Below are 22,570 nucleotides of genomic sequence, written 5' to 3'. Positions count from 1 at the left end.
TCTTGGCAGGTATTTGGTTTGATCTTCTCCATGTTGATGTATTGCCAAGTTCTCAAGGCGGAAAAGTATTATGAATAATCCCAGACGTTGTGACGGATGAGTCCCAAGTGGTATGACTGTCCACATAAACCCAACTGGATGAAGGACAATCTTCATGCTTTCCTGGAACTGCAAAGCTGAATTCAGCATCTTCTATCTCCTCAAGGGCCAGTCTTACCTTGACGTTCTCCACCTTGTGCCGTCTCTCATCTTACCCTTATACCAACGAGCAAATGATATCAGCTTTTCTAACGTGTACATAGAGCTTCCGAACTCTTCATGGAGGAATAAGGGCTTGTCTTCTCCTTTTTTTTTTTTTTTTAAAGCACCAAAGCCATTAAATGGACCTTTCCTCCCTTCCCTCACCCCTCGACCAGATACATGGATCCATTGTGGTCTGAAAAAATGCCCAGAATGATCTGCACGGCATTGCCACGCGGCATCCAAGCAAGGTTATGTAGAAATAGCACAAAAGCTTTCAGTCTTAAATATAGAACTAGTATCTCATGCTGCGGTCATAAACACCAGAACCTCGTGACTGGACTCAGCTGACTGCAGAAGAGGACGCAAGTGATTATTATAGTTTGCAGTGGGTATTTTTGATCTTTCTTATGTACCAGTATATATCTATCTATTCATGAGATGCTCAATTTAAGGACTAAAATGCAACAGAGCAACGGGTGGGTCAGTGCCATAGCAGCTCCGCCATGTAGCTGGTGCCACGTGTAACAGGGTCATTGGGGGGGATATTGAATTCTTAGATGTGGATTATCTGTCTATTTCATTATTCTGTATTTATAAGGTGCCAATTTACTCCACCGCTCAACTCTCGGCATCCTACATTTCTAACCCAACTGCAAAATTGACCACTCAACTGTGGTCACGATCTCTTATGATGCAATTTGGTCCATGTGAGGGGCTCAAAGGGTATTAAAGTTGCATGTGGATCCTGCGATTGGTTAGGTTTCTTCCATGGTATTATAAATTATATACCTTCCACTTACAATAGGGGGGAAATAAGGTTATACTGGGTATTACCATTGACGGATGGATTTGGTCACCACTGGTATAAGTGAAAATGTGTCATACATATGTCACAACCAAGGTGGCGGCTTTAGATATTGAGAGGAAATGTGGTCACCAAGAGATCCTTGACTCAGGTTGGGTCATCCTTTTATTCCATGAGTAGGTTCCTCCCGGTATTGAACTAGGGTTCCTCCATCTCCAAAGACCAATCCGTCATCTTTAGAGATCATGTCCATGTCTGCCATCACCGGCATCATTAATCTTGGTTGTTATCATGATATATCATCATATGGGAGTAAACCCATGAAGAATAGACCCCAGTGGTCCCAAAGCTTAGAGAGGTGGTCCACTACTTTAACATTGATGACCTATCCTCCTTAGAATAGGTTATCAATGTCTCATCGGTGGCACCTCAACCGATCAGCTGTTCCTGGTGTTGGCCGGAACTGCTCATTTATGGAGCGGCTTCACCGACTGTATAGTGGCCACAGCCGAGTACTGCACATCCACCCCTATTCAAATCAATACGTGGCGGACGTGTAGTACCCAGCCGCGGCCACTATTCCGGCTGCAGCCAATGAGCAGTTCCGGTTGCTGCTGACACCGGGAACAGCTGATCAGTGGGGAGCCAGCTGTTACACCCCCACCGGTCAGACATTGATGACCTTTCCTAAGGATAGGTCATCAATGTTAAAGTCCCAGACAACCCCTTTAATTTGGAGTGTCTTCTTCTAGACCTTTGATATCACACGTTGGGCACATAGCACTTATACACCCTATAGCCAAGCTCTTATAGGGGGCCATTTTTGTCCATGGATTTGCCTGGTATTGCAGTTTGGTACCATTGAAGAGAATGGGACGAAGCTGCAATACCAGACATAACCTGTGGACATGTGTGGTGCTGTTTTTGAAAGAAAGGAGCCATGTTTTTTCTAATGCTGTATAATCTTTTTAAACGCATTTTTTTTTTCCATAAATCAATAGTTCACATGATAATAAGCAACTTTGTAATAAATCTTATTAGAGAAATCCACTTCTTTCTCCTCCTGGACTGAGCTTTTATTCTAAAAATTCCCAATTCCAGGCTAAAATCTGTTTTCAGTGACTACAGACTTTCCCATTACTGAGATAGGAGATGACAGTTGGTGCTCATAAAGTTCTATGAAGAAGAGTCATTTTGAGGGAACTTGGAGTAGAATGTCTGTAACTGTCTCTAGCTCCTCCCCCTTCTCCATAGACTCTCATGAGCATCAGTGAATGCAGACTTTCCCATTACTGAGATAGGAGATGACAGTTGGTGCTCATAAAGTTCTATGAAGAAGAGTCATTTTGAGAGAACTTGGAGTAGAATATCTGTATCTGTCTCTAGCTCCTCCCCCTTCTCCATAGAATCTCATAAGTACCAGTGAATACAGACTTTCCCATTACTGAGATAGGAGACAACAGTTGATGCTCATAAAGTTCTATGAAGAAGAGTCATTTTGAGATAACCTGCAGTGGAATGTCTGTATCTGTCTCTAGCTCCTCCCCCTCTCCATAGAATCTCATAAGCACCAGTGAATGTAGATTGTCCCATTACTGAGATAGGAGATGACAGTTGCTACTCATAAAGTTCTATGGAGAACTGTAACTGTCTTTTCAATAGAATGTCTGTGTCTGTCTCTAGCTCCTCCCCTTCCATAGAACCTCATAAGCACTAACTGTCATGTCCTATCTTCAAATTGAATATCTGTCTTCTTGGAATACAGATTTTACCCATGAATTGAAAATGAAATATCAGTCCAGGAGGAGAAAGAAGCAGATTTCTCTGATAAGATATATTACAAAGTTGCTTATTTTCATGTGTACTATTGTTTTATGAAAAAAAAAATAAAAAATTAAGCTTTAATTTTTGCAGACAATTAATATGACATCTCGGCCTTCACCTTCCAATGGCTTCATAGGTTTTTAGTTTTTAATTACAACCTACACCCCCTGCTGGTTGGAAGTTGTATTACGCCCAACATATTATCGCCTCTCATTCTTTACTTTTCTCCAGCTGGTGCCTTTGTGCCATCCGATGTACCCTATGTTCTATTCTTACCCTGCACCATGTCCAATTTTATTTTTATTTTTTTGCCCTATTCGCTCAGAGTGTAAATACTAAGCAGTAACTCAGCACAAAGTATGTCAATTATCCAGATCCGTGTAATATGCCAATAAAACATGTATTATACTTACTCCATGTCTGGAGATGCTTTGTGTGGCGGTCCGGGGGGGGGGGGCTTCTTTAGGACCGCAGCGCTCGCAGCACCTAGTACTTTACAAGCCTGATCTTTTCTATTCCCTGTGATGCCATCACCTCCTGTACAAGTGATAATTAGATTAACCGCCAATGTATTTCCCTGGGTCTTCCATATTGCACCTGTACAGCGGAGGATGTGAAAACAATTAACACCTCTATAAATCAGCATTATTTCCTTTTTTTTTTCAATATTGATGTACAGTATTAACCAATGAAGTCATGCACGCTTGGTAGTCCAATATAAATTAGTAAAAAAAATCAATTTATATAATGTGTGTGTGATTTTTAGCTTAAAGGGGGACTTTTAAGGACAGTTTTTTTAAATTATTATTTATTTATTATTTTTTTAATACAGATTTTTTTTTAATTTATTTATTTTTTAATACATTAAGTGTAACTGCCATTTTAATTTTTATTTCATAAATCAATAGTACACGTGAAAATCAGAAGCTTTGTGATATATCTTATCAAAGAAATCTGCTTCTTTCTCCTCCTGGACTGATCATTCATGTTCATAATTCTCAATTCCCAGGTAAAGTATCAGTGAAGTCAGATTTTCACATTAATGAGATAGGAGATGGCAGTTGGAGCTCATAAGGTTCTATGTAGATGGAGGGAGGAGCTAGAGACAGCTCCTCCTCCCCTCTGTATAGGAGATGACAGATGGAGTTCATAAGATTCTATGCAAAGGGAAGGAGGAACTGTCTCTAGCTCCTCCCTCCATCTACATAGGAGATGGCAGTTGGAGCTCATAAGGTTCTATATAGATGGAGGGAGGAAATTGAGACAGCTCCTCCTCCCCTCTGCATAGAATCTTATGAACTCCGTCTGTCATCTCCTATGCACAGGGGAGGAGGAGCTGTGTCTAGCTCCTCCCTCATCTACATAGAACCTTATGAGCTCCAACTGCCATCTCCTATGTAGATGGAGGGAGGAGCTAGAGACAGTTCCTCCTCCCCTCTGCATAGAATCTTATGAACTCCGTCTGTCATCTCCTATGCACAGGGGAGGAGGAGCTGTCTCTAGCTCCTCCCTCATCTACATAGAACCTTATGAGCTCCAACTGCCATCTCCTATCTCATTAATGGGAAAATCTGACTTCACTGATACAAATTTTACCTGGGAATTGAGAATTTTGAGAATGAATGATCAGTCCAGGAGGAGAAAGAAGCAGATTTCTCTGATAAGATACATTACAAAGTTCCTTATTCTCCCGTGTACTATTGATTTATGCAATAAATATTAAAACAATTTTGAGTTTTGAGCTAAAAATCATTGTTGCTGTTAGGCTGCACAGTTTGGCCCCGATTCATTATCGCATTAGCGCCTTTTTTGTCTAGTTTTGCGTCTGTTTTTAATTTGCGTCTTATTCTCCTTTTAATTCACACCTTTTTTAAAGTCTATGTTATACGTGTTTTTTTTATGTTCCTTGTTGGAGTTTGGAGTTTTTGGGTGATTCAGCATTTGTGACTTTTTAAAAGTCAATACATTTTCAAAGAATGTATTACATACCCCCCTCCTATTTTGGGAGTCATTTTAAGAACTTTTGGATGTTTTGCGAAATTTTGCAACATTTTAAGCAAAACGTGCCATTTTTTGCTCTAAAACTTCTCGAAACATGACAAAAGTAAAAAGCAAGTTATGAACCGTAGGCGTTATTTGTGCAGAAACAACATCAACGAATGCCACAAAACAAAAAAAGAAAGAAAAGAAAAGTGTCTTAAAGAAGTGTAAATGATGTATCGGGGCCCTTTGACTTTTACAAGTTCTGAGTACAGAATGAGTTATCAGTGAGTTTATTATGCTGGGAGAGTTTGTAACTTCTCTGTCTTTTTTGAGCTCCTCTGTGTTCATTTATAACCTTATCAAAGTTCATATCAACTTCTTTTTTTTTAACTGTAGTTTTTATTAAGTTTTATACATTTTTAACAATCAGAATGAGCACAAAATATTCACATTTTATCAAACAAAGTAGAAAGTTAGTGAAGATGGTTTAACTGGTAAATTTTGCTCAACTTTGATGTGGTCTTTGGTGATAAATCAGCACAGAGGAGCTTAGAAAAAAAGACGGAAGAATTACAAACTCTCTCATTGGGATAAACTCACTGACGGATTCTCAGATAACTCATTTTGCAGCAAGCAATAGACCCAGTAATACAAAAGATATAGATGGTAAATGGTTGTGCCAGGAGAGGAGTTTTTGGCCCCTGGATCATTGAGGGTCCCCCAGCAATCATACATTTATTAGATAGGAGATAGATGGATTTAGTGGGAAACCCTTTTTAAGAACCCACGCCTTCTTAAAGGGGCGATATAGAAGAGGTCTAAATTGGGTCCCACCCGATCCCCGTCCGTCATTACTCAGCCCATCAGGTTTCAGTGAATGGGGAATGATGGAAGGCACCCGCTGTCTAACCGCTTAGATGCCACGGTCGCCATTCAGGGGCTAAATTGCTGTGGCTAGAGCTAGCCTCAATCCCAGCAGTTCCAAGTATGATACAACTGCATAGAGGAATTGCAATTTATGCGATTGTCCAATTTGCTTGCATAGATGCTAATGCACATTTCATCATCAGTGCAATGATTGCAGCAAGCGAGCGGTTAAATGTCACTTCCATTATTAATAGGGGACACAGAGGTAAACGAACTAGGCAGAAATTTAGGTTAATAATGTTATTTCATGATGTGATCACAGCGTCTGCGGAGGAAAAATGGCTTCAATATGAGCTGACTGATGCCGGGAGGACTCCATAGTCCTGGCTCTTAACACCAAATCCTATAAAATACAATAATGGCCGGATCAATAGACGCTGTCAGGTTTGAACGTTTACTTAGCAGCCGACCAAGGTTCCCGTGTTCTGGACATTATGGAGGGGATCAATGAGCGGAGACTGCAGTATTAACCCCTGCACTGCCAGAGCGGACTGGAAACTAGAGCTGTAATTACACCGCAGCGAGATACGGACCTTTTATGGGGTCAGGACCCTGTGCTGTGATCTTAGGATTCCAATTTTTTATTGCATTTGTGGTTTTTTTTATCTCGTTTTTTTTTTGTCTTTTTCTCTTGTTTTTAATATATTTTACATAATAAATAAATCAATTAATTAATAATAAACAATCAATAATAATTTTTCTATTTTTTATGTTCAATCTCTGGGGATTTTGCATGTCTCCAACCGTTTCATCAATTGCAAGTTTTTATAAAAAAAAAGTTGCCAAATTTTGGTGCCAATGTACTCCCATTATGCCCTCTCGCGTCCCCGAGTGATTTTTATTTATCATTTGGATTTTTTTCTCTTTTTTTTTTGTGGCGTTTGTTATCATCTTTTGCGCCAAATTCTTCAACATGATGCAAGCGTTTTTTTGCGCACAGTAAAAAAATGGACTTTCTTTTTGTCTCTAATTTCTTCCGTGCAAGAAGTCGCCCATTTCGGAAAATGGTGAAAAATTTGCGACAAAAAAATAACTCCGTGGGAGGGACTGGAGGACATTTGCAACAAATTTTGGTAACTTTTTAAAAATTTGCAATTGATGAATCAGCCAAAAAATATACGCAAATCCCAAGTGCTGCCCATGATGGAGAACTATATATGTATATATATATATATATATATATATATATATATATATATATATATATATATACAGTACAGACCAAAAGTTTGGACACACCTTCTCATTTAAAGGTTTTTCTGTATTTTCATGACTATGAAAATTGTACATTCACACTGAAGGCATCAAAACTATGAATTAACACATGTGGAATTATATACTTAACAAAAAAGTGTGAAACAACTGAAAATATGTCTTATATTCTAGGTTCTTCAAAGTAGCCACCTTTTGCTTTGATGACTGCTTTGCACACTCTTGGCATTCTCTTGATGAGCTTCAAGAGGTAGTCACCGGAAATGGTCTTCCAACAATCTTGAAGGAGTTCCCAGAGATGCTTAGCACTTGTTGGCCCTTTTGCCTTCACTCTGCGGTGCAGCTCACCCCAAACCATCTCAATTGGGTTCAGGTCTGGTGACTGTGGAAGCCAGGTCATCTGGCATAGCACCCCATCACTCTCCTGCTTGGTCAAATAGCCCTTACACAGCCTGGAGGTGTGTTTGGGGTCATTGTCCTGTTGAAAAATAAATGATGGTCCAACTAAATGCAAACCGGATGGAATAGCATGCCCCTGCAAGATGCTGTGGTAGCCATGCTGGTTCAGTATGCCTTCAATTTTGAATAAATCCCCAACAGTGTGACCAGCAAAGCACCCCCACACCATCACACCTCCTCCTCCATGCTTCACGGTGGGAACCAGGCATGTAGAGTCCATCCGTTCACCTTTTCTGCGTTGCACAAAGACACTGTGGTTGGAACCAAAGAACTCAAATTTGGACTCATCAGACCAAAGCACAGATTTCCACTGGTCTAATGTCCATTCCTTGTGTTCTTTAGCCCAAACAAGTCTCTTCTGCTTGTTGCTTGTCCTTAGCAGTGGTTTCCTAGCAGCCATTTTACCATGAAAGCCTGCTGCACAAAGTCTCCTCTTAACAGTTGTTGTAGAGATGTGTCTGCTGCTAGAACTCTGTGTGGCATTGACCTGGTCTCTAATCTGAGCTGCTGTTAACCTGCGATTTCTGAGGCTGGTGACTCGGATAAACTTATCCTCAGAAGCAGAGGTGACTCTTGGTCTTCCTTTCCTGGGGTGATCCTCATGTGAGCCAGTTTCTTTGCAGCGCTTGATGGTTTTTGCAGCTGTACTTGGGGACACATTCAAAGTTTGCCCTATTTTTCGGACTGACTGACCTTCATTTCTTAAAGTAATGATGGCCACTCGTTTTTCTTTACTTAGCTGCTTTATTCTTGCCATAATACAAATTCTAACAGTCTATTCAGTAGGTCTATCAGCTGTGTATCCACCAGACTTCTGCACAACACAACTGATGGTCCCAACCCCATTTATAGGGCAAGAAATCCCACTTATTAAACCCGACAGGGCACACCTGTGAAGTGAAAACCATTTCCGGTGACTACCTCTTGAAGCTCATCAAGAGAATGCCAAGAGTGTGCAAAGCAGTCATCAAAGCAAAAGGTGGCTACTTTGAAGAACCTAGAATATAAGACATATTTTCAGTTGTTTCACACTTTTTTGTTAAGTATATAATTCCACATGTGTTAATTCATAGTTTTGATGCCTTCAGTGTGAATGTACAATTTTCAAAGTCATGAAAATACAGAAAAATCTTTAAATGAGAAGGTGTGTCCAAACTTTTGGTCTGTACTGTATATATATATATATTCTTATATATAATATATATATATATATATTATATATATATTATATATATATATTTATATAATATATTTATATTTATATATTCTTTATGGTCAGAGCCGTGAGACTCTGGAACTCTCTGGGAGAGGAAGTGGTGATGTCCAACTCACTTAACGAGTTCAAGAGAGGCCTGGATGCCTTTCTTGAGAACAATAAAATTACATCTTATGCTTAGTTAATTAATCCAGGGATTCAATCTGACTGCCAGATTGGTGTCGGGAAGTGAATTTTTCCTCAATGATGTAAATTGGCCTATACCGCATGTTTTTTGTTTTTTTTGCCTTCCCCTGGATCAACGCTGCAAATAGCTGCAGTGCACAAGAAATAGGCTGAACTGGATGGACGCTTGTCTTTTTTCGGCCTTATAAACTATGTAATTATAAACTATGTAACTATATATAAATAAAAAAAAATAGGCGAATATGTATAAAATAGACTTTAAAATAGGGCACAAATTAAAAGAAGAATAAGGCGCAAATGAAAAAAACACCAAAAAACGAAAAAAGGAACAAATGCAATAAAGATTCAGGCCGTTTATGTGCGTCGGAAACTTTATCGCAAATTTTGAACATGTGCTAAAAAGTCGCAAAAAAGGTTAATGATGAAACTAAAGAGCGTTTTCGATTTTGCACAAAAATTGTGCACAAGGTTTTTAAGAATTTGGCACAAAAATGGAGCCTAGGGGGCCCAAAAGAAAAGGTCATTACTATTAAAGACTTGCAAAAATTGGGGGCCCCGTTGTAGCTTTTCCATTGGGGCCACAAGCTTCAAGTTATGCCACTGCATAAGAGTGTTTATACCAGCAGCTCCATACTGACCATAATGGACCATTTATTCCTTGTGACCCCACCTCTCCAGCTTTTGGTACAGTGCCCCCTAAGGGTAGATCTACCTAAGGGTAGATCATTGCATGACGGCTGCCAATAACTTCAATAGTAGCTGTCTACATCCATATGCCGTGAGCTCCATCTAGGGGCAGTTGCTGGCGGCTGGAGGTGCGAAAGGAAGAAAGGTAACCAACTCTGGTGTATGAGGGTCATCCAATAAGGTTCATATTGTGGACCACTTCTGGTTAACTTTTGAAAATTGGTGGAATGACTTTGTATGACTATCTAGACTAGCGTGCCAAATTTAAGCCTATCCAAGCGTGCCAGATTTAAGTCTATCCATCGACTTCTTTAAACTTCACGTCACTTCATTCACTACTATAAAAATGTAAAGAAGTGTATGAATTTTCCTAAAGTTTGGAAGATATACAACATATTGTGCCAAAATGTCAGGAATCCAGAGTCCAAAATATGACTGTTTCTAACGAGCCTTGTACAGGATAATTGGTTTCTTTTGGCCGCCTGTAACCTCCACTAGATGGAGCTCTCTGTATAGAGATGTAGACAGCTACTAATTGAAGTTATTGAGAGCTGTTGTGCGATGATCCAATGATCTTCCCTAAGTGGCCAATGGAGCAAACGCTCGAGAGAGCGTTTAGAGCTGGGCTCCCATCTCACCACTGAAAATGTCCTCTATGATTGGCAGCTGCTGGTATATTAAGACTATTAATTTGCTGTATCAGTGATCGGCGACCATTACTGGCAGATATCAGCCGGTGTAAAAGGACCCCTTAGGACCCTATATTCTGGGGCAGTTCTCAGTACTCCAATAACTTTGTTTTTTTACTGTAATTGCCCTTTAAATGTTTGCAGCCATTAAATATGCACATTTCTGCGCCACTTTTAGCTTCCTCTTCGCGCAGGGAAGAATGAGCCATAATATCTTCTCACCGAAGCCTTAATTAGAGGAGTACATATTGCTAAACTCTAGCAGTTTATGGTCATTAACTCCCTTTTGCTTTTGCAAACCTCTCTGTCTTTCCAACCCACAAATAATTCATTAATGCAAGCGGTGCACAAATCCATGCATGCAAACAGCGGCTCATCTGAACAGAACCGGAGGCGCTTTCTTGCTGCTTGATAGATCTCACTAATAGGGCAACGAGATCGGCTACCTGCAGTCCTGGTGACAGGAAGGAAATGGATGCATCATTAAATTTGCATTAGTCACATCTCCCTTACACACAGACACGGGTTCAGCGTGCACCGCGGGGAGAAGTGTAGCTGTGAAACTACCGGATGTGGAAAGATAATGGATTTTTTTTTTAGGTTCAGTTCACTTAATGATTCGTAACCGACAGTTAATGGCTGTTATATAAGGGAGAGGCGAGTAAGATTATTTTGTGAGAGTCAATACCTTAATCACAACCAATCACTGATCCATAGGATAGGTGATAACTTGTTAATACGTGGGGGTCCACACCAGAACGGGGGGCATGCTCGACCATCACTCCGTTCATTCCCTTTAGGCTGCCGATGCATTGTGTTTGGCTTTTTCCGGCAGCCCCTTGGAGAAAGAATAGAGCGCACGGACAGAAGCAACATGGAGGATATTATACAGCAGTTCTGAGCGGTGCAGCTGTGAATCCAGCTCTGCAATGAGATACATTACTTTCTTGAAGCTGTAGCACATATGTGTGTATCCATTTGCTCCTGTTCCTCATTCTCCTCCCACCTCCATAGGTTTTTTGATCCTTGTGTCCCATACATATACATAAGGGATTCCTGTTCTCCTGTCTCTATGTAGCGCACAGACAGAAGCAGAAGCAGCATGGAGGATATTGCACAGCAGTACTGAGCAGTGCAGCTGTGCATCCAGCTCTGCAATGAGATACATTACTTCCTAGAAGCTGTAGCACATATCTGTGTATTCATTTGCTCCTGTTCCTCTGTCATGGGTGTGTCAGAGGTGACAGACAGTCGCCCTGCAGTAGGTTGCAGGAGATCTCTATGTTTGGCATTGCAGACAACTTCTTAGATGAAAGGCTGTCTCTAGGACCGAGCGCTACCTCTCTCTTGTTAATTAGCTCCCTGGCCTAGGTGTATATATACCTGGTGTGTCTGAGAGAGAGTCGCCGGCTATATCCATTTGTACTTGTGAAGTTTAGCAGGAGCAGTACTTCGTCCTCTCTGGAGCTTGAGGCAGTGTGCTTATTTGGAGTTCATCTAAAGCTAAGGCATTTCCCCTGTTTTGTCCACCCTTCTTGTCTATAGAGTTTAGTGGAGATCGACTAGTGCTCATCTCCTTCCATCCCTACCCGTAGCCATACGCCAGGGAGAGTAGGGCGAAGCACGCGTGCGGCGATTGCTGAAGAGGCAATATAGGGACAATAGTTGAGACAGATTGACGCAAGACCAGACAAGGAGGTCTCCACTCCTGCCTTTCCCTAGTGTCTGGGCTCCCTTTCCCTTTTCCCTCTGTGTTGCATTAAGTCTTCCCCACACCTGACATGACATCCTCATTCCCCTCCCATCTCCATAGGTTTTATTAGGAACTGTAACCTGATACTTCAGTGAGCTGTCTTGCTTTGATCGAGACGGATTTGAGCTGTTTTTTCAGAGTGCACGGAGGCAAGGAGAGAAGAAGTGGCTCATAAGTGGATAAAGAAGCAGAATTCACTAGTATATCACAAAGTTTCTTATATTCATCACTGCTATTGATTTAACCAAAGTTTATTGAGATGACAATGAGTACTGAAATATAAGAGCGCTACATACAATGTTCTTTTTTTTTTCGGTTATAGGTTTGGTGGTGTTTTTAGTCTTAGTGGTGTTTGTTTTCGAAATGCAACATGCTCTGTATATGTTTTTTTTCTGTTTTTTTCCCCTATGTATAGAACTTGAAAAATAGCTGAAAAAAATGTATTTTTGTAAAAGGGTTGCTTTCTTCCAAAAACAGTGCCACACCTGACCACAGGTTGCTTATGGCATTGCAAAGTCCCTTCAATACACCTAATCTGCAATACTACATCCGACCAGTGGACGGGACTGGCGCTGTTTTTTGGAAGAACGCAGCCATGTTTTCCTAATCCCGGAGGCTCTTGATATAACCTAGGTAAATTTCTTAAACAGTTATGTTGTGACACAGTCAGACAAATACAAAATTAATAACAATCTGGCCCGGTGCCTGGGATACAGATACGTTTTAGCAATGGGTTTAAAAGCCAATTGTTCTGCACGGTAAAGCTGCTCACATTTGGAAACATATGATGAAAAATTGTTTTATCGTGACCTTAAAAATCAATGGCGAAGAAAAGAACACAAGACGCAATGTGCCGTGAAGACATAAAATGCTCTTTTTACAACACTAACACCACCCAGCGAGGCGATCTCGGCACTGGCGACTGCTCACAAGGTCCCCTCGGATTTTTTGTATATAGAGGTCCTTCGTCACACCCCATTCATTCTCTTTACCCCGTCTGGCGTCAGCATCACCAGTGCAGATAAGGTAGGTCGATTTTCATCTCCCCAGCTATTGGATAACTACAACTCCCAGCATGTCCTGGCAGCTGTAGCCGTGACGTCACCGTTGCAGCCTGTCATCAAAGACAATGGACAGCAGCAGAGAGGCAATACTGGATCTGGGGTAAGTGATTAAAGGGCTATTTCCATCTCCAATATCATATTCCAATATGTAGTAGATGTAATAATAATAATAATAATAATAATAATAATAATAATAGCAAATACCTCCAATTAGAAATGTAGTATAGTTCTTCTGATTCGCTATGTCACTTACCCCATGTGCAGGGCATTGCAGTAGCTTAGGTATCCATGGTTACGACCACTATATAGAATAAATAGAATGTTAGAGTTGGTCATCTTGTCCAACCCCCTGCTCATTGCACTAATATCTAACTGTCACCATGTGAGTGGTTGTAACCATTGATACCTAAGCTACTGCAATGCCCTGCACATGGGGTAAGCGACACAGCAAATCAGAAGAACTATACTACATTTCTAATTTAATTTATTTGCTAATATTATTACTATTACACCTACTAAATATTGGGATGGGATATTGGAGATAGGAGTACCCCTTTAAAGCTTCTTTTATCACTTTTACATTGGTCAAGTCAGAGAAAAAATACATGGAAAATTTCTTTAACATTACTCATCGTATACCATTGTGCATGCGGAAATAATGCATTCAGTAGTGCATGCGCCCATCACTTTACCTTGTTCTAGGATGGTGTCTCCATTGCAATATTCACAGAGCGGACTCGTTCTAGGTCTATATTCACTTGTAAAAGGTTCAGATGTAGAGTCAAAATGATAGATAGATAGATAGATAGATAGATAGATAGATAGATAGTAGATAGATACATAAATTTTAATATGGAATAATGGAGTTTCCACACTAGGTGGCGCTAATCTCAAGGTAACTCCTAATTCTCGAAGCCCTGTTCATTTGCATCTACTACTGAAAGCAGCAAAAAAAGTTTGACTTTTAAAAAGTTACATAATTCTTCAGATCTAAATGTCATATTTATCAACTTCCATTCTAATTTGTAAAAGAAGAAAAACAAACAAATAATAGTTGCCAATTGGGATGTACATGGATACTTTATGTAGCGATGCATTGTAAACTCAAGGTCAAGGATCAAAATATAGCTTTTGCGTCAAGGGTCAGGACATTAGAGATACACAATGTGGACACCTGTATAATAGATGTCTAACAGCTATATTGGGACATCTAAAAAGGCAGAAAAGGGTCTTCCCCAAACTGTTCCCACAAAACTGGAAGCTACAATTGTCCACAATGTCTTGTGCTGAAGAATTAAGATTTCCCATTAATGGAACTAATGGGCCGAGGCCGATCCCTGATAACAGCCCATAGTATTATCCTCCTCCACCATCTGTACAGGGGCACAATGCAGTCAGGGGGTACCGTCCTCCTGGAATCACCAAACCCAGACTCCTCCATCAGACGCAGATAGAGAAGTGTGATCCGTCACTGCACAGAACACGTCTCCTCCAGAGTCCAGTGGTGGCGGCTTTACACCACTCCATCCGATGCTCGGCATTGTGCTTGGTGATGTAAGGCTGCATGAAGCTCCCTGTGGAGGCGCAGTGTCTGTGCTGATGTTATACCAGAGGAGGTCTGGACTCTGCAGTTATGGAGTCAGCAGAGCGGTGGTGACTTATCTACTCTTTGCTCCTCAGCACTCGGCCCCCCGCTCTGTAACATTACGGGGTCTCCACTTTGTGGATGAGTTCCTGCGGTTCCTACCACTTCTTAATAATATCACTCACAGGTGATGGGGGAAGATTCAGGAGGAAGAAATGTCACGAACGGACTTGTTACACTGGGGGCTTCTATTAGTGTTACACTGGAGGCAAGAGGCCAGATGTTATATACTGGGGGCGATAGGACCGCAAGTTATGCAATGGAGGGCAAGGGGTTGGATGTTAGACGTCGGGGGAGATGGGGCCGGATGATATGCACTGGGGCAAGAAGCTGGATGTTATACCCTAGGGCCCGAGGGGTCAGATATTATACTCTGGGGGCGTGGGGATGGATGTTGTACACCGGGGCAAGGGGCCGGATGTTATACACTGGGGGAGCAATGGAGTCAGATTTTATACTCCAGGGGTGGGTTAGATGTTATACACTGGGGGGCAATGGTGTCAGATATTATACTCCAGGGGTGAACGGCCGGGTGTTATACAGGAGGGGGGTCGAATATTATACACTGGGGACAAGGGGCCGAATGTTATACACTGGAGATGAGGGGCCGGATGTTATACACTGAGGGGGCGAGGGGCCGGATGTTATACACTGGAGATGAGGGGCCGGATGTTATACACTGGAGATGAGGGGCCGGATGTTATACACTGAGGGGGCGAGGGGCCGGATGTTATACACTGGAGATGAGGGGCCGGATATTATACACTGGAGATGAGGGGCCGGATGTTATACACTGGAGATGAGGGGCCGGATGTTATACACTGAGGGGGCGAGGGGCCGGATGTTATACACTGGAGATGAGGGGCTGGATGTTATACACTGGAGATGAGGGGCCGGATGTTATACACTGAGGGGGCGAGGGGCCGGATGTTATACACTGGAGATGAGGGGCCGGATGTTATACACTGGAGATGAGGGGCCGGATGTTATACACTGGAGATGAGGGGCCAGATGTTATACACTGAGGGGGCGAGGGGCCGGATGTTATACACTGGAGATGAGGGGCCGGATGTTATACACTGGAGATGAGGGGCCGGATGTTATACACTGGAGATGAGGGGCCGGATGTTATACACTGAGGGGGCGAGGGGCCGGATGTTATACACTGGAGATGAGGGGCTGGATGTTATACACTGGAGATGAGGGGCCGGATGTTATACACTGAGGGGGCGAGGGGCCGGATGTTATACACTGGAGATGAGGGGCCGGATGTTATACACTGGAGATGAGGGGCCGGATGTTATACACTGGAGATGAGGGGCCAGATGTTATACACTGGGGACAAGGGGCCGGATGTTATACACTGGAGATGAGGGGCCGGATGTTATACACTGGAGATGAGGGGCCGGATGTTATACACTGGAGATGAGGGGCCGGATGTTATACACTGAGGGGGCAATGCGGCTGAATGAAAAACCCAAATTCCATGATTGAGTCATGTCTGTGCTCTAATACTTTTCGTCTCGATTATGAACGAGCATTTATTGAATGTTTCACTTCTTTGTGTTTATAGTTATAATGTTTTACGCCAGTTTTTATTACAGTATATATATAACCGAATTGAGTGATGTCGAATAGAAATCCTTCTGGCTCCTCGTTTGTTATCCTTGGATGCTAAAATGAAACTTAGATTATCATTCTCCTTTATGGACCGGGTGGTAGCTCAGTAGAAGTCCATAATATTTGATTAAACAGGGAAGCCAATATGTTCTGTTGCCAAAACGGACGGTGATAAGTCTTCAGAACTGCCGCTCTTATCAGGGAGAGATTACACGGTTTACCCTGCCTCTTTATAATGGTGCGGTTATATACAGTCCTGGTAAACACTGAAATCCGACACGTGTATTTAATAGGGCGCAGCTGCTGGCACTCGGCCCCGCAGATCCTGCCAATGCTATTTTTAAGCAAAATGAATTGTCCTTATTTTGGGAATATCTGTGCTATGAACCAGACTTTATTCTCATATTTTTTTTACTATTAGAATCCCAGAAGCGGCTCCTGCTCTTATAAATCAGCTCTAAGCGAAACTTCTCTATTAAGTCAATATATGTTCTTGAAATAAATGCAAATTTTTTTTTAAATACCTTATTAAGGAAATTGGGACAATAGAGTTAGGTTTACCATGAATCCTTTAAAGAGGTATTCTCAATTCTGAAAGTTACACCCGATAACTTCCCGATCGCTATGGGTCCAACCATTGAGACCTCCACCGATCCCGAGAACCGTGGCTCTGCAAAAATGTGTCTACAGAAAAATAAAAAAAGTTATGGCTCTTGGAAGAAGAGATCTAAAAAAAAAAAAAAGGAAAATGCTAAAATAAAAAATTGGTTGCATCTTGAAAGGGGTATTCTCAAGTGAGGAAGGTGTCCCCTATCCAAAGAATAGGTGTCAGAAAAATATTAAGAATTTCTCCTCCTGAAGCCCCACTCACCCCTCCCCTATAGTATTTGTCAGGAGAGAAGAGCTGACAATCTACCATCTGTCTATATGCAAATTATCACCCACAGCAAAAGTAGCTTAAACAAATGCTGTCACAAGAGAGGTGCTACCAACCCAATTATAATGCGAGTGTAGCTTTCCTCTGACACAGACCTGCGACAATTTACATCTAGCTGAGGAAGCTTGATTCCCAGGACGTCAAAATGAATTTAACAGAGGCCCATAGCCGGGCCGGAGCCGAAAAAAAATATGGAATAACCAAAGTTCCATATTTCCGATAATAATGGGGCCCATATTTTTAGTAACAGGGTCAGCTAAGGAACAATATGGATATTTTCCTGTGGCTATAAACTCCTCCAGGGGGCTGTGGCGCACAAATAACAAAATAGCAGACTGCAACTATGTCATGTGTGGTCTCTAAAGGAAGGTAAATTCATAACGGAAAATATGGTATAATTTTCGGGCTTCTGTGGTTAACCAGCGAGAAATTATCCCAGAAGTGGAGATTGTAATAAAATCATGAAGGCTAGAGACCAGCCCACGTGATGTCAGCACAGGGGGTGGGGGCAGGTCTCTCCCTTGAGCATAAAAGAATGAGGATGGATCAGTATTCATTGTCGGGAGTATATATTTATTAAACAACGGATCCCGTTCGGTAACCATCAAATCAATCTGGAGTGTCTCCCCTCCAGCTATTTTGAATCGTCTCTGCGATCGTATAGTAAGTTTCTTATTTAATCCTTATTATTTTGTGTAACTGTATATGTATTGTATTGCTTCCATTTGTAAAATCTTGTATATTTTTCATAAACACTGTTTCACTTTTGGATTAAATATAAAATTTAACAATCCTGTTTCTTTTGCTCTGTAATCATTCCCTCCCCCGAAGCCATATACGCTACCAGAAAGCAGGCGTCCGGCCAGGCCTGTATTATAGTTCAAACTCGGCCGGTGGTGGCAGCGAATAATAATAATTGGGCTATCGTGAAGCTGGCAGTAACCTTACTGGGCCGTATACACATATTCCATGTGTTGGAATCCGGAGGTATGACGCCATACGCTTTCCGCTCATATGCCGATAGCTAATTATTGAGCAATCGGGATCGCGTGCTCACGAATCCCTGCTCAATCCTGTGAAATCCTGACAGAGTAATGGCAACGGTGAGATATTGTGTAGTCTCCTGTTGTCATCTCTGTGAAACCCTGACAATAGGTGATAACTCCCTGATTACTTCGAAGTCTGACCCCCCCACCAATCCTAAGAAGCGGGTGTGAAGAGAGCGCACTGTTGCTCCATTCTTATAGGGACGACAAAGACCAGCCAAGCGCACTGTTTGGCTATCTCCTGTGGTCCCAATAAGAATGATTGGAGCGGCAGTGCTCATGATCAACCACCTCTCTATTCACACTCGACTCTTCAGAGCCCTAGATTTCCAAATCGATGAGGGACCCAATAGTCAGACCGCCAGCAATCGGGAAGTTATCACCAATACCATGGATAGAAGATAACTTCCAAACTTGAGAATAACTCTTTAAAAATGCAGCCAACTTTTGTTTTTGCCTTTTAGCATTTTCATTTTTTTTTATTTTTATATAATAGCCATATTAGTTTTTTTTGTTTTTTTTTAGCAGAATGAGGTGTAGATGTGAGTGACACCATTTACATTACTAAAATAGAGGAAAAAATTCCAAGGAAAGTGAACTGGTGAAAAAACGCAATTACGCCATTGTTTTTTGGGTTTGCTTTTTATGGTATTCATTGTGCGGGAAAAATATCCCAGCCAATTGATTCTTCAAGTCAGTACGATTACAGAGATTCCAAACTCATATCATTTTTTTATTATTATAGTTGCATATCACATCTCCTGGGCAGGGGAGGAAGCATAAGAGAGTATACAGACAGGACAGTATGGGATTGCAGCTGATTCTTTCTGTGAGCCAACACATTTCCCTGCCTGTTTTATCACAGGAGCAAGTGTTTCTGCCGCATCTCCAGCACCTTGAGCCCACTCCATTATTATTATTATTAGGGGGTTCAAGGGGCACTATTATTATTGTTGTTATAAGGAGGACAAGGGGGCACTATCATAATTATTATTATTTTATTGGCTTAAAAAAAATTTGAACTCTGTTGAAAAGAATAGTGCTTTGTGTCATTACTTTTAGTGCTTTCATGCTTTTTTCCTCTTTACCTTATGGACTTAATCATTTTATATTTAAAACATAACAACATGGCAGAATCCAGCTGTTGTTGCTATTAAGTTTTTGTTGTTGTTGTTTTTTTTCTCCTGAAAATAGATCCACTGCAAAGATCAAAATGGGCCCCATATAACTTTTCAGTTTTAGAACAAAAGGGTCTGGTGTTTATTTCCCCCTCTTAGCCCTAAAGTCTTTTGTAGGTTCTTGCACCCGGGAGCAAAGTATATAGGATCTTCTCACCAAGGTCCTCTATCATTTGTACTCACTTATTTGGGTGAATACGTTATGTTCGTCCCTCTGCTACGACGGCAAAAATATATTTCCCATAAATATTGGATCTATGCAAACCCCAATATTCATCACTGACCACAGGCTCCAAAAGGTCTAAGAAGAATCCTTTGAACAGAGGAAGCCCCTGTACTTCTCCGCCTCTGAATAAACGAATCCCAAGTGTAGTGTCTGGTTCTCAGAGCAGATCTCCTGTTGTAATTACCTGGTCACTGCAGGAGGTCCCTACTTCAATGACATTTCAGCTCTCTCTTTTTTTTCAGAAAGTAGATTAAAATTCCTCCTTTTTGGCTAATACTAAAGTCTTGTGTAGGTTCTCACACCTGGGAGCAAAGTATATGGGATCAATTAGGATCTTCCTATCAAGGGCGTCTATCGTTTCTACACAATTATTTGGGTAGATTCCTATTTACACCAGTTTCCGCTGCCGATAAGAACACTTACATGACATGGACGAGTTTGCCAGGCGTAAGGAGTCAGATTAGATCCTAGGACAGGGAATATAATGTGATTTTTTGGGGTTTTCTTTTAACCCCTTCTTTCCTCTCTGTATTTTGGTTAGGAGTCTGGAGAGACCTCAGACTTCAGGACACTTTCGATTCAGACCGATTTTCTCCAGATCAAATCCTCGTGAGTTTCGGAAGATTTTCTCATCTCTAATGGCCAACGTGAGAGTATCTACAGTGGGGAATCTTTGATCACCTACCAACAAGCAGGAATTCTGGCTCTCACAGACCTGTTAGTCTTTCTTTAAGAAGCCCTCCTACTCTGCACTCATTACCTGTATTAATTGCACCTGTTTGAACTTGTTACCTGTATAAAAGACACCTGTCCACACACTCAATCAATCACACTCCAACCTCTCCACCATGGCCAAGATCAAAGAGCTGTCTAAGGACACCAGGGACAAAATTGCAAACAAAGGTTTCTGTACCAAATATTAAGTTCTGTTTTTCTATTGTATCAAATACTTATTTCATGCAATAAAATGCAAATTAGTTATGTAAAAATCATACAATGTGATTTTCTGGATTTTTTTTTAGATTCTGTCTCTCACAGGTGAAGTGTAGCTATGACAAAAATTGCAGACCTCTCCATTCTTTGTAGGTGGGAAAACTTGCAAAATCGTCAGTGTATCAAATAGTAATTTTCCCCACAGTATTTATTTTCAGGAAATCCTGGAGGCCGACACCACACCGGAATATGGGTTACAGCGTCTACAGAAACTCTATCTACTCCTGGTGCATGACTACGTAATCAGAGACCTGTTTGCAGCCTTTGAGGTTTTCAGATAACAACTCTCAGCGTCTCAGAAAAGGTGAATGGCACAAGATGGAATGTTGCCCCCGCCCCTCCGGGCTGAGCCCCAATAACGCCCGGTCCAATCAGCGGCCTGTATCTGGGCCTCCTGATGATCCTTACTGGCTGGCACGGTCTGACTTTTACAGTATCTGAGCTCCTGTAAAGCCCCATTCATTAAACCACATTCACATGATCGTCTCATTCACTGGGCAGAACAAAGACAAACAGTTACCCGGTGCCAAACCTGACGGAAGTAAGATAGAAAGGAGAGAAGTGGATGCAAGAACACTGAGGCGCGGTATTACACGGGGTGCTATGCCAATATTACTTACAGGGCGAAACCCGACTGCTCAAGTGATATTTAAATACCAGGAATGCCTCGGGATTTACACTTAAAGTGGCAAGTCAGTGAGAACGATCTTCTGATATGTCATCTTAACTTCCAACTTTGGAAATCAGGAGAGAATGTAGAGTAAGGAGGACGCTTGGCGCTTCTTGGTCTACAGCATGGTTAGGAGGCGCATGCTGAATCTAATGCCCGCTAAAGCGGTGATCTACGAAGCCGCTAGATCTCCTGGCCAGCACCTGATGTCACAGACACATTGAGATATCGCTCATAGAGAGGGAGGTACTAAGGATGGAGATAACCTCTTTTAAGTGCTATGGGAGTGACAAAGCACTTAACGCCTCAATTGTATATTGCAAAAATCTTGGATTTCTCCACATTCGGGTGACGGATAGCAATACGTTTATTCTACACTGACTGATTGGATGGCATGTTACACAAGGAGGTATTAAAGCTCAACACCATTAAAGAGGTTGTCCAGGCTTGGGGTTCAGGTCTGCAGTCACTTTATGTAGCCTTGTGAATCATCAGAGCGTGCTCAGTGCACACTATGAGGATTTTCCAGTGCAGGCATTGGGAGCAATTTGCATACATATGGTCACATGACGACTAGACATGGCGGGCTTTTTAGCAACACAATAGAAGTGAGTGAAGTTGAACACGTCTAGTTGGAATGTGGCCGGAAGTATACAAATATGTTCCCGCCACTGGCAAATCCTGCCAGCACGCATTGTGCGCTTTGAGGATTCACAAGCCTCCAGTCACTTTATGTAGTCTTGTGAATCATCAGAGTGTGCTCAGTGCACACTGTTAGGATTCTCCAGTGCCGAAGTCAGAAGCGATTTACATATATGAGGTCACATGCTGACTAGACATGTCAGGCCTTTCTCAATACAAGAGAATTGAGTGAAGATGAACACGTCTAGTTGGAATGTGGCCGGCCGGAAATATGCAAATATGTTCCCAGCACAGGCAAATCCTGCCAGCACGCATTGTGCGTGCTTTGAGGATTCACAAGTCTGAAGTCACTTTATGTAATCTTGTGAATCGTCAGAGTGTTCTCAGTGCACATTGTGAGGATTCTCTGGTGCCGGCAGTGATTTGCATACATGCGGTCACATGCCGACTAGACGTGTCCGACTTTGCTTAATACAAGTCAATTGAGTGAAGTTGGACACGTCTAGTCGGAATGTGACCTGAAGTATGCAAATATGCTCCCAGTGTTGACACCAGGGTATCCTAT

At 41.8% G+C, this 22,570-nt stretch overlaps 1 protein-coding gene and 1 long non-coding RNA gene across 3 annotated transcripts in view; one reads left to right on the top strand and one right to left on the bottom strand.

Annotated features, from left to right (window-relative positions):
• LOC141172107 (tetraspanin-4-like) overlaps positions 1–3,284 on the top strand; it is a 150,073-nt gene extending 146,789 nt beyond the window's left edge. For both annotated transcript variants that reach the window (XM_073655962.1, XM_073655961.1), the window contains one exon: positions 10–3,284. In XM_073655962.1, coding sequence (XP_073512063.1) covers positions 10–78 — 69 coding nt within the window. In that variant the 3' untranslated portion in view covers positions 79–3,284. The remainder of the gene's footprint in view (positions 1–9) is intronic.
• Positions 1–10,772, bottom strand: part of LOC141172108 (uncharacterized) — a 49,702-nt gene extending 38,930 nt beyond the window's left edge. The window contains exons 1-2 of the long non-coding RNA XR_012252421.1: positions 10,678–10,772; positions 3,286–3,469 (exon numbers count right to left, since the gene is read on the bottom strand). This is a non-coding gene — a long non-coding RNA (uncharacterized lncRNA). The remainder of the gene's footprint in view (positions 1–3,285; positions 3,470–10,677) is intronic.
• Positions 10,773–22,570: the final 11,798 nt, after the last annotated feature.

This window comes from Phyllobates terribilis, unplaced genomic scaffold, assembly GCF_046119375.1.
Source record: "Phyllobates terribilis strain yellow unplaced genomic scaffold, ASM4611937v1 Scaffold_12__6_contigs__length_324123572, whole genome shotgun sequence".
Lineage (NCBI taxonomy): Eukaryota > Metazoa > Chordata > Amphibia > Anura > Dendrobatidae > Phyllobates > Phyllobates terribilis.
Note: the sequence above shows the minus strand (reverse complement) of the source record. Positions and strands in the feature narration are given on the sequence as shown.